The sequence below is a fragment of the Poecilia latipinna genome, unplaced genomic scaffold, assembly GCF_001443285.1.
Source record: "Poecilia latipinna isolate Pla-1442-1.1 unplaced genomic scaffold, P_latipinna-1.0 Scaffold169, whole genome shotgun sequence".
In the NCBI taxonomy this organism is placed as follows: Eukaryota; Metazoa; Chordata; class Actinopteri; order Cyprinodontiformes; family Poeciliidae; genus Poecilia; species Poecilia latipinna.
In genome coordinates this window covers 675,611-690,706 of record NW_015112785.1, presented here as the reverse complement: position 1 = coordinate 690,706, position 15,096 = coordinate 675,611, and the positions used below count along the sequence as shown (strand labels likewise).

General features: G+C 40.4%; 2 protein-coding genes across 3 annotated transcripts; one reads left to right on the top strand and one right to left on the bottom strand.

Moving 5' to 3' along the window:
• The first annotated feature begins 276 nt into the window (after nucleotides 1–276).
• On the top strand, nucleotides 277–2,102 carry ndufb7 (NADH:ubiquinone oxidoreductase subunit B7). The gene is made up of 4 exons (XM_015030033.1): nucleotides 277–371; nucleotides 456–595; nucleotides 1,610–1,778; nucleotides 1,933–2,102. The coding sequence occupies exons 2-4, from the start codon at nucleotides 484–486 to the stop codon at nucleotides 2,018–2,020; spliced, it is 369 nt and encodes a 122-aa protein (XP_014885519.1). The 5' UTR covers nucleotides 277–371; nucleotides 456–483; the 3' UTR covers nucleotides 2,021–2,102.
• A 131-nt stretch (nucleotides 2,103–2,233) lies between these two features.
• Nucleotides 2,234–14,228, bottom strand: tecrb (trans-2,3-enoyl-CoA reductase b). 2 transcript variants are annotated; one of them, XM_015030032.1, is made up of 12 exons: nucleotides 14,126–14,228; nucleotides 9,989–10,039; nucleotides 6,750–6,801; nucleotides 6,616–6,660; nucleotides 6,413–6,516; nucleotides 6,023–6,138; nucleotides 4,712–4,817; nucleotides 4,551–4,623; nucleotides 4,419–4,462; nucleotides 4,131–4,188; nucleotides 3,822–3,910; nucleotides 2,234–2,836 (listed from the first exon to the last, which is right to left on the bottom strand). In XM_015030032.1, the coding sequence occupies exons 1-12, from the start codon at nucleotides 14,138–14,140 to the stop codon at nucleotides 2,663–2,665; spliced, it is 927 nt and encodes a 308-aa protein (XP_014885518.1). In that variant the 5' UTR covers nucleotides 14,141–14,228; the 3' UTR covers nucleotides 2,234–2,662. The 2 variants fall into 2 exon arrangements, with proteins under 2 accessions (XP_014885518.1, XP_014885517.1); XM_015030031.1 differs by lacking the exon at nucleotides 14,126–14,228 and having other exon boundaries at nucleotides 9,989–10,294.
• Nucleotides 14,229–15,096: the final 868 nt, after the last annotated feature.

The window sequence follows — 15,096 nt, the reverse complement described above, 5'->3', positions numbered from 1 at the left end:
AGATCTTTGCTTATAAATATAAAGATAGAACAAGCAATATAACACAGGATCTGTAACAAGGTATGCCATAATCAATATATTTAGTATATTTTTATACAAAATTTGATTAATAGTCTGTGTAACAGTTTAAAGAAAACATCTCCCATTTTATTATTTAACATGCTTCTGATGAAATGTCCATATCTGTATTCATAGTGAATCATAACGTTTTCCCAATAAAAAAACAGTCGAATGTGCATAAACGATATCTTGTACGTGTCTACAGTGTTCTGTTGTTTCACCTTCCCTCCTGTAGGTGGCGGTAATTTTTATTTTTTTTGTGAGGTTAAGTTCTGAAGCAAAGCGGAAGTGGATGCAGGGGGCTTGTGGAGGTGACCGAATGGCCGATTGCAGACTATTTCTGTAAACATTTAATTTTTTATGAGTAACAGCAGTGTGTGATATATTAATTTTAGCCTCCAGTGTGCCTGAATCACCGTTGCCATGGGCGCTCACCTGGCCAGGCAGTATATCACCGAAAGGGACACCGAGCCGGACCCTACCAAGAAGTTCGAGTTTGACCCGAAGATCGGCTTCGAAGAGAGGAAGGAGAGAGGTCGGTGTGCAGCGACGGGACCGGGTTTTATCTGAGCTGCAGCTATTAAGCAGGTGTTTTCAGGCTAAAGCGGATTTCATATCAGTTAGCTTGGGGTTTAGCTCTTGCTAATGTAGCCTTGGAGACACGAACAAAGCTGTCCTGTTGACTAGCTAATGTTAGCATGTTGAATGCCACAAAACGGTTTACCTTCTACAGGGAAAGATTTACAGTATATTGTAATGAACCAGAATGCATCTGGTTGGGAATCTAGGGTACAAAGCATAGCGATAATGTTTTAGTGAATATAACAGCGTTGAGTGGAGTAATGCACAACTGAGGGTAAAATTCAAACTTAGAAAGTGCGAATTGAACTTAAACGATTACAAAATGATTCCTCTTAAATTACAGTTGCAACTTATGCTCAAATAAAGGCGAAGCAATCAAAGAGAGAACCAATTAGCTATTAAGATGCAAAACAGATCAATAAAAATATGCATGGATGTTTTTATTCATGAAAAGCATGTATCCAGCTTTTCCGATTGGGTTGACTGATCTGTACACCCCTAAATAAAAACATGTGCCGACATATTGTTTACCTTTTTCCTCTGTGGATCAAAACTACATGAAAACACTTTCAACTACATTTTTTGTTCCTTTGAAAACATGCATATAGTTGTAAAATGAAATGTGCCCTAAATAAATAACTACAGGCTACCGACTAAGTTGTGTAATGAATCCTGGGATGTGTTTATTGTAGTTTAACTTCAATTTCAGGTTCTTTATGTTGTGATCAAATGTCCTTCTGTTTCCCCCTGTGTCAGAATTAAAAAAATGTTTTTAGGAGTCTGTGCACAGTAAGTCTTTAGCAGGTTTTAAAACTAATTCAAACTGAACATGAACAAAAACAGTGTTGCAGAAACCTTGAAATGCAGACCAGTTTTTCATACTACAAATTCTTGTTTGTTTTTGTTTTACAAAATATACTAAAACAACCTGCTGAATCTCAACTAAAAACAAGTTGCTCTTTCTCAGAGATGATTGCAACCCAGGAACAGATGAACCTGGCGCAGCTGCCTTTGGGGCAGAGAGATTACTGCGCCCACCATCTGATAAAGCTCATGAAGTGCAAGAGGGACAACTGGCCCAACTTCCTGGCTTGCAAGCACGAGAGGCACGACTGGGACTACTGCGAACACCAGGAGTAAGTGTCCGCTGGTCACATTTTCCCAAGTTGCTTATTAAGGGAAAGCTGCGATGCTGCTGGTTCACACACTTCACATGCTAGAGTTTTAAATTTTAAAAGATCTACCTCTTCAATATGGTGTGCAGTTAATACATGTACTTCCTGACTGCAGTTACGTTATGCGTATGAAGGAGTACGAGAGGGAGAGGAGGCTCCAGCTGAGGAAGAAGAGGATTGAGGCCGAGGCAGAAGCTGCATGATGAGAAAATCCTCCGACTCTGCTTCCTTGTATATACACCTGCTGTTGTTCACATTAAACAATATTGATCAAGCTCTATATAACCCAACGCCTTTTGTTTTTACTGTGTGTGAATATCCAGCATCACTTTCTACAAGGAAAAATGCCACCGCCTGCCATCTTTCAGCATTATTCAGTTATTAACCCAAAAACAAAATTTAAGACAAACAAAAGCTTGATTTGTATTGTTTTTTTTTAATAAATTACCTCAGACAACAAAACTCAATTCTGTCAGTTTCAGATTTTAAGATTCTTAAGCAATTCAAGGTGAGAGTTCAAAGATGCTTTCAATGCCAGCTGCTCCAGGCTAAAAAAAACACACCAGAAAACTGCAGCTTGAGGCAATAAAAATGAAACTCTTGCATATTTTACAGCAGTTTTTAGAAGTACGCAGCTCTGGGAAAAGAAATTCAAAAGTAAACCAGTCAGAACAGAACAGTTTGTCTGCAATACAAAAAAAATATAACAAACTAGTTGTTTACATTTTACTCAACACGAGAATTTAAAGCAGGAAGGGAAGCAAAGGATCAAGCTTTGAATCTATCAGTCTAAATCCAGTGTGAGGTTTAGAGAAAGGACGACGTCCTCGTAGTTGGTGATGGATCTACAGGACGAAGGGCAGGATGGGCGAGCGGAGCGGAGGGTAGTCACGGAACTCCTTCAGGTAGCTGCGGTGCTTCCCTTTGGCCCAGACGGTCATCTGGATGAAACCCACCAGGGTGAAGAAGGCCACTGGCAGACACTGGGTCATCAGGGTGAAGCCGAGCCAGGAACCCAGCTGCAGGAGGAACAGACGCCGTCACGGATATCACACACACACACACACACACATTCTCCATGTTGAGATTAGGCCCTGAAAATCTACATTAGACTTGGATCAATTAAAGCTTTTCCTCACTTTCATATTTTTCTTTAGCAGCTTTTAGATTTTTTTACATCGTTTATGTTCCAAATATAGAAATTCAATGAAATATGGCAGGGGCTGCCGTTTGTCGTTTTCCAGGCATGTTGTGCCTATAAATTCACACATTTGTACTGTTCTGTTCAAGTCCAATACATAAAATGTTATATTTAAATTAACCAATCTTTATTTTATCAAGATAGGAAAAATGGTTAAGAAGGAGAATATTTTTTTTGGAGAAGCACAGGATTTGGATCATATTTCGCTTGTGAACCAGGTCATGTTGAAAAATCTTGTGTCTAGTTTATAATCCAGAAGTCGACTTCTAACTCCTCGAGGTCATTTACATTTAAATATTAAAAGTAAATATGTTTCTGCCATTTATAGATTTATTTATTGGGGTAAAAAGTTTACAAACTGACAAACTTGCGCCTAGGATGAGTCTGACCACTAGATGGCAGTGAATTGCTTGCAGGACTGACCAAGTAAAATTAGTGTTTTTAATAAGCTTCCTTATTGTATATCAATTGGCCAAAGAAGTGATGAATTCAGGCTTTTTTGATTCCTGAATAAGTGAGTTTATCTTCAAGATTTGGAAAAAGTTCAACTGCAGACATTTCATTACTGTGCAACATTGTTACGTTGCTGACTGAGCGTTAGGATTCTGATCACTAAACTGCTATTATTGTTCAGAAAATGAATGAACAGAACCTCAAGTCTGTTATCCTTCTAAATATTGCATCCAAGCTGTTATTTTAAACTGCAATATCATAATGACAACTGAGATTCAATACAAATATAATTCTACGTTTTGTTCTGACTACACAGACTTAGAGCATGAAAAAAGTCGAGACCATGTTACCTCATAGGTGTAGTTGGGACAGGAGACGAGGAGGAAGATCCAGGTGAAGGGGTTCTTGGTTGGATAGGGAATCTTCCTGGTCTTTGATCCTGGATTCACACGAAAAACAGAGGAAATTTGAAACCTGAAATCTCCTTACCAATCCAATTCTCTTAGTAAAATTAGATTAACTGAAGATTTTGCAAGCTTAGTTTTTAAATATGTTTTGTCCAGAGATAAATCCAGCTCAAGATTTTGAGGACTTCCATCAAAAAGTTCACTGATATGTTTTTGAATCGGAGGACAGTGCGAAGTGATGGATGTGCTCACCTGGTGGGCGGAGGTTCCGGAGAGCGATGTGGATGGAGAAGTTACCGATCTGACAGAACTGTGAACGAGAGCATTTAAGGCGTTACATGGAGTTTGTTTAGATGTCAAAGAAAATTAGGTAAGATGAAATTACAGGAAGTGTTGGTATATTTGACCCTGTATTTTCAAGTCCATCTTGATAATAAACTTTAAAATACAATTCATGCCAACTCTGAGTGAAAGTCCACTGCTGACCAGAACTGTATCGTCTGGCATCAGAAGAGCTGCGATGAGGAAACTGATTCTTACCAGGAATATGATGAGCGCCAGTCTGATCTGCTGTTCTCCGTATACTGAAAAAGAAGATTTAACATAAGAAAAACAAAAACAGACCATTCATGGGTAGCTAAACCAAATGCCACAATGTTAATGGACACTCACTGGGTGGTGTGTACAATGGATGGTTGATGTAATAAGCCATCCATGCTGCAAAGCCCCAGTAGTAGGTGCAATTCTGAAAGCAACAAAGACACTCATTTTTTTTTCTTGTGTCGGAGAAGTTAACGTGTGACGAGATCAGACAGAGTTTCAGTGAGTCCCACCTTGAAGATGTTCCGCAACGGCATCGTTCCGTGAGAGAAGCGGTGGACAAACAGGGTCTCCAGGAGTCTCTTAACGTAGTGGAAGGAGTGACACATACAGGCGAGACTGAAAGAAGGAGACGTGAGTGGATGACACCCGTCACTCAAACCAGGACCCATTAAGAGCTGTCCGTACTTGAGCTGACTTGTACTATAACCGTGAGGCGCTGATGTTCTTCACTGCATGTAAAGAGATCAAACCCACTAAATCTCATTATGATTCACTGTGTTGTTGAATTTTAGGTTGCCTGGAAACAAGCACAGCCTTTCTTCAGCATCTGCCTGCCTCCTCCTGTATGACAACTTGGCATCTGGCCGTTTGGACTCTCTCCAGGTTAGGGATGAAACCATTATTGTTAACTAATTTGGTAAACTGACTTTTTAACTGGGCTGCACAGTGGCGCAGTTGGTAGAGCTGTTGCCGTGCAGCAAGAAGGTTCTGGGTTCGATTCCCGGCCCCGGTCTTTCTGCATGGAGTTTGCATGTTCTCCCTGTGCATGCGTGGGTTTTCTCCGGGTACTCCGGTTTCCTCCCACAGTCCAGAAAACATGACTGTTAGGTTAATTGGTCTGTCTAAATTGCCCCTAGGTGTGTGTGTGTGTGCGCATGGTTGTGTGTCTGTGTTGCCCTGCGACAGACTGGCAACCTGTCCAGGATGTACCCCGCCTCTCGCCCGGAACGTTAGCTGGAGATAGGCACCAGCACCCCTCCCGACCCCACTGAGGGCCAAGGGTGTTCAGAAAATGGATGGATGGATGGATGGACTTTTTAACTGAGGTACAGAGACTCGCAAAAAAGCCATCAGCTCAAAAAAACTGTATTAAGATAAAAACCGCATTTGTCTGCGTCTGTAAATGTGTTTTATCCAAAACTCCTCAACTCCTTATCTTCACCTGACTCCAGTTCACAAAAGGGACTCTCTGTTCCTGCATTTTAGGCAACAAGATCAGTATTTTAGTATTTAAAAAGGAACTGAATTATTTGCTTATCTTGTGTCTTTTAATGTATTTATAATATTGTATAAAAAGGGTTAAGTGGTGAAATGAAAGATCTGTAGAATTTGCTGTTTATTTTTATCCAATTAATCATCAGAACGATCAAGAGAATAATCAAGAAAATAATTGTTAGTTATAACCCTACTCCAAATATTTACAAAACCCTTTCAAATGATTGATTGTTCATTTATTCTACATATGTTTTGAAAGGTTGAGTGAGAAAAAAAGGACTCTTCCTAATCCCATGAGTCATGGGGAAAACATACTGGACACTCACTGTACAACCCAGTGTTTACTGGTGGTGAAGTCATATTTGGGCGCGTAGATGAAGGGAACCCGGAAGTAGAAGAGCAGATAGATGACCAGAGGGCCGGTGTATTCTGTCAGAAACACCTGAAGACATGAGGAATAACAGATTAGACGCCACGAAATCTTGGCTTTGACAAGTGGAGCTGGAATACATGCATTGTGGGAGCTTTGAAAAAAAGAAAAGAAAAAAAAAAACATGGAGGATGTTCATGAGAACATCCTTGAAGCAGATCCACATCAAAGTCACAAGGACTTTTCTTTAAGTCCCAAACGCCTTTCCTTCACAGCGGGGACTCTGAATTCAGTCGCTCGCACGTGTGTTTGAACGTGTCGGAGCTGATTTGTGTTTTGAACTCACTGTGACCCAGCTGATCTGAGCTCCCAGGTCTCTGAAGTAGAAGGTTGCCGTGGTTCCCACAGGTAGATGCTGCAGGACGTCCTCGTCTTTCAGGGACTTCCCCTCTGAAACGATTGCATTACTGAACACGTAAGATTCACGCAGCGGAATGAGTGAAAAGCTCCTACCAGCCCCGCTTCAATTAGATCAAATTAGTGACGTACTGGGGTCGAGACGAATGGACTGTCTGGCTGGGTACCACTGAGGATCTGAAACGGGAGACGCAATTAGCTTACAGTCATTGTAAAGGCAGAATACAAAGAGATGGATGTCAAAGGAGCAGGGAAACGACACGTACGGCTCTTGTGGAACATGGACTTGATCTCTCCGATGGTGGCATTTGGCTCGACCTGCAAATAACATGACAGTAAATAAACACAGGGACACCCACTCCCACACAAAGGGGACGTTCATAATCCCCTTTCCATTTATGATGGAGGTTAGAGGTAAATTTAGCTCCGACTGCACTTAAACACCTCCTGGATGTGGGCTAACAAACAGCTGGTGTTAAAGAGTTTCAAAAAGTCTGGATGCACAAAAACACCTGTCCTTTATTCCATGAAATCATGAGGAGCACACACAGACAACAGTCCTGTTTGCCTTTGCTGTGGATCAATATTCTTAGGCATATATTTTACCCTGCATAACTCTTGATGCAATGATATTCCTAGACAAAAACCATTACCCAGTTCCTGAACAGCAGACATGCTACACATCTATGTGAAAGTGGTAGACCCCTCATGTTTCACCCATCTTGTTTTAATTCCCTCAAACTTCTGTGTGTGACCTCTCCGGGACCTCCAAGTATTTTCAGCACAATGACATCGCTGCCGTTGGATTTCAGAAACCACCTCTAGGGTTCCACTGCTGGTCTGGAGCCAATGCCCAACTTAGATCCTGCTGTGTTTTGACTGGCAAAGCTGGGCAGGGCTCTAATGGAGGTCCAGAGATATGGGACTTTCTTCACAGATAAGTTCTGATTGTACTGATTGGAAGATACATTCTCGTGGTTCTTTGAAAAGGGCTTTCTATTAGGGGTGTCTTGATCTGATATTGATACTGGAAATAGTCAGATATCAGCCAATAAATGAGTATCGGGTTTGTTTCGGCCTGAATCTAAATTCTGCAATATAAGCACTCTGCTCCAGTATTTAGTCGGTCCCAGCAGCACACAGACCCTGTTGGTTCATAATAAATGGGTCACTTGTTCTCATACCGGCCGTTGTTGACTATTGCTCTCTGAGTAATATCACTTGATCAAGCCTTTTCTAAAAAAGTATCCATGATTCGCACCAATATTGTATTGTGTCAATATTGGTAGCGACCAATACTCAAAGCTGCAATATATGTATCGTATCAGAAGTGAAAATGTTAAAAAATTACTCATTGTGCCTTCATTCTAGAGGCTTTGTGTATTGAAGGATTGCCCTTCATGGACACTGATCCAGACACGTTCCTGAGTTTTATTTCTAACTCAGCCGGTCACTTTAGCTCTAATCTAGGAAGTGTGTAGAACCCAAAAGCCCCTCTGTCTACATCCGAATCTGCATCTGTCGCATCTTTGAATCCGCCTCCCTCGAGGTGATAAGTCTGCGACTCTTATCACCATAGAAACTCTGCTAACTCGACAACCAGGTCTAATCTGTCCAGGATTGCGCCTCATACTATGTAGCCTTTAATAGACAGAGTTTATTTTGGCTGATGGTACCAAGAGTGTGGTTAGTGAAACTCTATCCATGCACCATCAACGCACCAAATCTCTCCGAGCACAAGCACCGACAAAATTAATCCATCTAACACATTAACAACAAACTACAGGCCAAGCACGGATACTTGTAAATAAATCTGTAAAACAAGCTGGTCATCTCCAATTAAAATGAATAAGGCACATGTAAATGTGATATCCTTTCATCCGTCCGAGGAAATCTCACAAATGCCTGTGGAGATTCACAGCAATGAAACTTGGAAGATTTTGTAACTTTTACGTGACTCTAAAGACTTAAATGTCATAAGTAAAAAGAGTCAAAGACTCTTACAATCTTTGAACCCCAACTTTCTTGTGGTTCAGAAGTTTAAACACATTTCTTTTTTGTCTGGCAGGATTGTCTCTAAACTGGATGATTTGGTTGAAATGTTTTAAGTTTGCTTCCACAAGAGTCTCACAGTGATCTGCTGGAACTTTGGCCCATTTCTTCTGACAGGACAGATGCAACCGTGTCGATTTTCAATGTTGCTTTGTGATGGCCATTTTGAAACCTTGACTTTTTACTTATAAAGACGCTATAATATATATATATATATATATATATATATATTTGTGGTTTCTGAAAACCATCGCTGATTATGGGGTTTATTAAATCCCTTTTAATGCATAGTTCTGTGTTTTAGTTAGGCACCATTTAAAAAGAACTACAGGTCAAGTACAACATTCATTTGAAGTTGTAAAGCCACCAACAGCTCATACACCATTATTGCCTGGTAAATAAAGCCATTATTTTGCTTTGCATGATGGGAGTAAATATCGCCTTGCATAAAGATTAAAATCATTTGAACTTTTCCACATCGTCATCTTACTACCACAGACTTCAATATTTTCCATAAAGATTTCATGCAAAGGAACTAAATAATCTAAAATGTGTGACTTTCATATCGTTGGCAGCCTCATTAAGTCAGTACTTTACAGAACGACCACTGTCCATTCTTTGTAAAACAGCTCAATCTCACTGAGATTGGAGGGAACTGCGAACATCTATTCCTAAATCTTGCCACAGATTGTAAATTAACTTTCATTGGACTATTTTAACACATGAATTTACTGTGATAAAAACTATTAGTAGCTATGCTGGATGTGGTGTCTTGTTGGAAGGTGAACATCCACCCCAGTCTAAAGTCCCTGATAAGATTTTTTTCTAGGCCTGTCCTGCTTTTAGAACAAGTTCTTGTTCCTACTTAAACAAAGCATCCCCGCTATATATAACTTTGGGGAAGGGATGTTCCAGGTGTACATCTTGTTTATTGCATGTGGGGGAAGAAAGTTTAGTTTAACTCTGATCTGGCCAGAGCATCTTATGTTTATGTCTTCCCAAGATGGTTTCTGGCCAACTGCGAATGGGAATTCTTGGGGTTTTACTTTCAACATTGGCATATTTCTTGTATAAAGGTCAATTCCGTGACAGACAAGGCCTAAATCATCAAATGATTCTCTACAAATGTGTTGTGTCCCTTTGGCCGTCATCAAGATTACTAAACGCAGCATGCAGCAGCGTCCCATGAATGAAAGGCACTCCAGAGGGTGTCCCCTTTACACTGGCTGGGATACATGCCCACAGAAAGAGAGAGAGAGACCACTGCTTCATGTTCCAGAAAACACCCATCTCCCACACACAGACCTTTTACTGTGATGAATGGCCACATGCTGCACAGAGACAGTTATACAATAGAGGTTTTTAAAAGGTTGTAGGCATCACAGCATGACCAGCTGTGTCATCTCAACATGAAATCAAACGAACAAAACCTTGAACTTGAAGAGCTTCTTACCTTGTCCAGGAAGCAGAGCTTGTCCTTGGTCTTGGCGTCCAGTATCTCCACCTCAAAGAAAACAACGGCCTTTTTAGCTTTTTTTGCAGGTTTGCGTTTTGCTGGGGCTTGACTCGTCGGCACGGCAGCCCCCGCCGCGTTATTCGCCTTTTTCCCGCTAGCCTCTAACGCCAAGGCATCCATGTCTCCTTTGCTCCACCTGCTCTCAGTTTATCCCCCCGTTGCTCCCCTCAGATCGGCACCGACCTCTCCAGATCCACGCCGAGAGACGGACAAGAGTGCAGCGGCGCTCAGCTGTGGAAATAAATCTGTCACTTCCCCCCTTGACCCCCACCCTCTTCCTCCTCATCCAGCCCCACCCTCTTCATTCAGCTCTCTCTGTCCACCTCTCGCTTTATTTAACAGCCGCCCGACCGCTTACGACGCAGACGCCGTCCACAGGAGCGGAGACAGTTGCATACAAAGGCATGCCAAGCATCCTAAATGCCAAATTGTTTACTGAACGCATGTTGGACAAAAGAAACCTCTAATTCATGCAACTCCCATCCTGACATGCAGGGAATGTGCTTGGAAACGCAACTCTTCCCTAAAAACGGACGGCTACGACCTTTGACATCTCAACTTGTTGGGTAGAGGGAGGAAAGAAGGGAGGTATTACAACAAACAGCGCTTCCCTTTACCAGCCTGACCCTGTCTTCTTCTCCACAGCTAAATATAAACATCTCATAGTGACTCTGCCCATCAAGCCTTCTCCCAACTGACCCCACACGGATCTGGGCAGTGAAGTCATGGGTTTTATCAGAGGCCAACCGAGACACTCCCTTGGTTTAAGTGCCGTCAAATTCTAATAGGCTTTTAGTGAGTTGGACTTTAAAACTCAAGTAAATTTCTCGAAGCTGTCACTGACATGAAAGTTTAACTATTCCCAGCATTGTGAAGTGATAAAACTCCCAATTCTCTGGAAAATGTGGGAAAAGATACCATCCACTCTCTCTCAGGGTAAATGGTTGGGGTAACTTTAAGAACATAAAATGCTACACTAAATCAAAATGTAAAAATAAAAAAATCATCAAAGCATGTCTCAATAAATAATGAATTAAAATTAACTCAATTAACTCAGGTGGCTATTGTTAACTACAAACGTGCAGACATGACCTGGTGGGCCGGTCTGTCAGTCAAAACTCTCTCAAGGGAAGCAGAAGAAGACAGTGGCTGATTTTTAGACCTTTGCTGAGGTAGATACAATCAGGGGATAAAGTTGGCTTCACAATGTAAGTATCGGCTGATCATCGATCTCCCAAAATTAAGGAAATCGACACAGAAAATCGGCCGGCCGATAACTTGGTGCACCGCTACAATCGGCCCTGATTTTCTTAAATTTGAAAGACTGGCACTCAGTCCATACCAATCTCGACAGACCCCCCAACCAGGTCCTGTCTGCACATGCGTAGTTAAAGATAGTCATCCCACTGTTGCCAATTTAGCAACTTTGTCATTCATATGCAACAACTATTTAGACAATTTTTTTAAAAAATTGGTATCAACTAAATTGGAATCTCCATCTCTTTTTAAAGATCAGTGACCGGCCACAAAGTTGTAAGCAGTGCACCCGTAGTTACAACCAATTAACAGACCAGATCAACAAACTGTGCTGAACCTCGTTTGTTGAATTATTTTCATACGTCATTTTTATTAAATGACAATCCTTAGCTTTTCAAATCAGGATTTCTTTTATTTTTTTATTGCCTACAAGAAATAAAGAGCCACACATAAAGCAAGCAGGACACACGACACCGCAGCTGTGACTTTGGGGTAACAACCCCGTTCCTGTCTTTGGGCCAACTCTGCTGTACCTCCCCCCTCAGCTCCCTCGTCTCGACCAAATAAAACCTGTCACACTGACAGTCGGAGCTGCTAATGAACTCTGCGGGCACAAGGACGAAGCACGGAGAATTCAGTTTTAATTGCTACAACGGATGTCGACGGTTCAGCCACTGGATTTATAGCTTTGCTCAGAGGTAAAACCTGGCGGTAATTTTAAAACTGATGTTGCAGTGAAGTGTAGAGATAATGTGCTTCATACAAGTTAGACTGTATCCTGTGGGTCAGGGGAGTCACTGCAACACATTTCTCTTTGCCATCTCTAAAAATGACAAAACATGATGTTGTGAGAAATAAATCAGCCATATTGATATTAACTGACTGAAATTAAGGATTCTTCACTAAAGTAGTCTGAAAACTAACAAGTAGTAATTTAACAAATAATTTAGTGTAATTACACTTGCATTGTCATCTAGCTTTAATAATGTCAAAGCAAATAGTAAATGATGTCAGAGTTAATATCTATTTTAATGTGTTCCGAAATACTTGATAATGTACAGCATTAGCATTATTATTAGCATCTATGATAATGTTGCACTTATCAATTAGATTTCGAAATCCACCTATTTTCCGATGATTGGTAGGTGAAATACTGAAAAATCTAATCTTTTTCGTGTTCACTAAATGCCTCCATCCCGAAAGCTCAAACTTTATTAGCTCCATAATGCATCAACAATTAGCATAACTAATGCAAATTGTTTTGTGGTTCTGGCAAAATCATATCTTTAGCCAATCAGCTCTGTCATTACAATTCCCCCTCTTAAACCACTGCATACTAGAAGATTATATATATATATAGGTTTTTTTCAGGAATTGTGCAGATAGCTATAAAAATCATTATTCAGCCCCACACTTACCCCTCTTTTTCTTATTTCTGAGTTAAACCTATTTTTAAAAAAATACTTTTTAAAGTATTTTTTTCTCAGGCCTTATCCCTCCGTTTCATATTTGCAAATCAGGCACAGAATTTAAACATATGTATTTTTGAAAACATTTTTTTAGAAAGTGGAAAAGTAAAGTAGGGATAAATAAAAAAACAGTAACGTCAGCTCAGCTTGACTCCTTAAAAGTTAAACTGTTTCTAAGACAATACAGTCAGACTGTTTAAAGGAGTCACACATAAACTGTTTCAAATAATGAACTTTATATTAATTTACAAGGTTGCATTCAGCAATCAGAGCTGCTGTGATCAAGCATTAAAGTAGCCCATCTAACAAGTGCAATGGAGTGGTAATCAGTATCTATCACTTCTCCTTCAGAGGTTATAATGTTGTTCCTGATTGATGTATGTGCAAATAAATCTAACCAACATTAATCTTGTTGTATTTGTCGTCTTATAATGTCCTGTGCAAATTAATTTCACTGTTATCCCTTTATTTAGATGCAATGTACTGCTTTCATATAGGAATAAACTGTGTGCACACCACAGCTACAACTGAAAACTGTTTTTTTTTTTTTTTTTTTTTTTTTACAGGTGCCAAACATCCAGATTTGTCGCCTGAAAGAAAAGGGAGCAGACCAACCAGTAGTTGTGTCAGTTTCTGCCAAACTACTTCAGATCCTGTCTGATGGGTTTTGGGTGTTGATGCACCTGTGGCCTGGTGTTATTCTTCTAGTCCTGAAAGCTTCTTTGAATCTTATGACAAAGATTTGTTTTAGCCTTTTAGTAATATATTAGCAAAATTTACATTTTGAACCAGCTACATGTATATTTTCCATGAAATGTATTGCTAATCTCCCTCTATGAGCACCTTTTTAATTAAAATGATTGGAAAAAGTTTGGAATATAGATTACATGTAAATTTCGCAGATAATGTAGATTTATGGAAAAGGGCTGAGGTTGACTTTTCACCTCCATTCTTGGGTAAGACTGAGCAAGATAAGGAGCGCCATGAATCATCCCAGCCAGAGATGGCGATGCTGTTAAACCCTTTCCTGCACAAAGAATGTCTCCTTTAAGCTCAAATGCTCCATTAAATTCAGGGATTCCAATTTGAAAAACACTCTGTTAATGGTGCACAAGGTTTTAAGACTATGTACGCTGTATATCTAAAAGAAACAGGCCACAAATCGTTTCAGACCCATCATAGACGGTGTTAACTGGGCTAAGCTTCACCGCTTATGGTAACCAGTAATACCGGTACATAATTACTGAGGTTTCCAAACACAGAGTTAACGCGAAGGCCAAGAACTAGCCAGGTTTGTTAAATTTAGTCTCAAACAAGTGTGGTTTAACAATGAATGGATACCACTTACCTCGTAGTGCTTCATCTTGGCAGTGACTCTTCCTTAATATCTCGAATGAGTGACAGGTCAATGTCCAATCAGCGTATAAACATGCGGTGGCTAAGGACGTCATGGGCGGGTACAAAACGCTCCTGGCAGCCTATCACGGCTGGCATAAGTCAGGCGAACACGCCCACACTGTCGAATGTAGCCAATGAGATTTGAGCAATGGAAAAGCGACGCCTTAGCGCGAGATAATAGGATTTACTTTGGGTTGGCTCGGATTTTACTGTAAGAAATTATTATTTTTGGCGTATTCAGTGTTCCTTTTGGTAATTTCGTCCTTCAAATTGCTTGTTTCTGTTGAATGTCATTTCATGTACAATAAATAAAGTATAAAGGGCAAGGGTATAAAGTATTTCACAAATAAAGTTCAATGTTATTTAAATAAAATAAGAGAACAAAAAAGTTACCAATGTAATCCTCAAAAAGACCAGATATAATGACACCTACTTCCATGATGTTATAAGTATCTGATAATCTCCCATCAGAAAAAGGGAATTTCCTTCTCCAATATATTTGACCTGACAAGTTATTACTTTCCTACAGGTGGGGTATGTAAATGTTAGAAATTAAATTCAGAGCCAGGAGGTGATCTTAGCACTGTCAATCAAACTTGTGTACATGCTGCTCAGAGCCTCCCCTTGGTGTCTGCTGTGCAGCTGATTCACCACAAGAAAGCCTGCCATGAATGTTCATTCTAGCATGGTCGCCGAAGATGACTGATAAATCATCTCCTGACAGATGACAGATAAGTTGTTCCTATGCCATTAGCACATTTAAGAGCACCAAGATTGATTGACTGCACCAAAATCCGCATCCTGGCTCTGTTCGGTTGGAGCAGCATTGGGAGGAGGTGGAGTAGCTCCAACTTTTCACAAATAATCACTCACTTGTCACCACATGGTGCCAATTAGAACATATGTAAGACATTTTTTTAT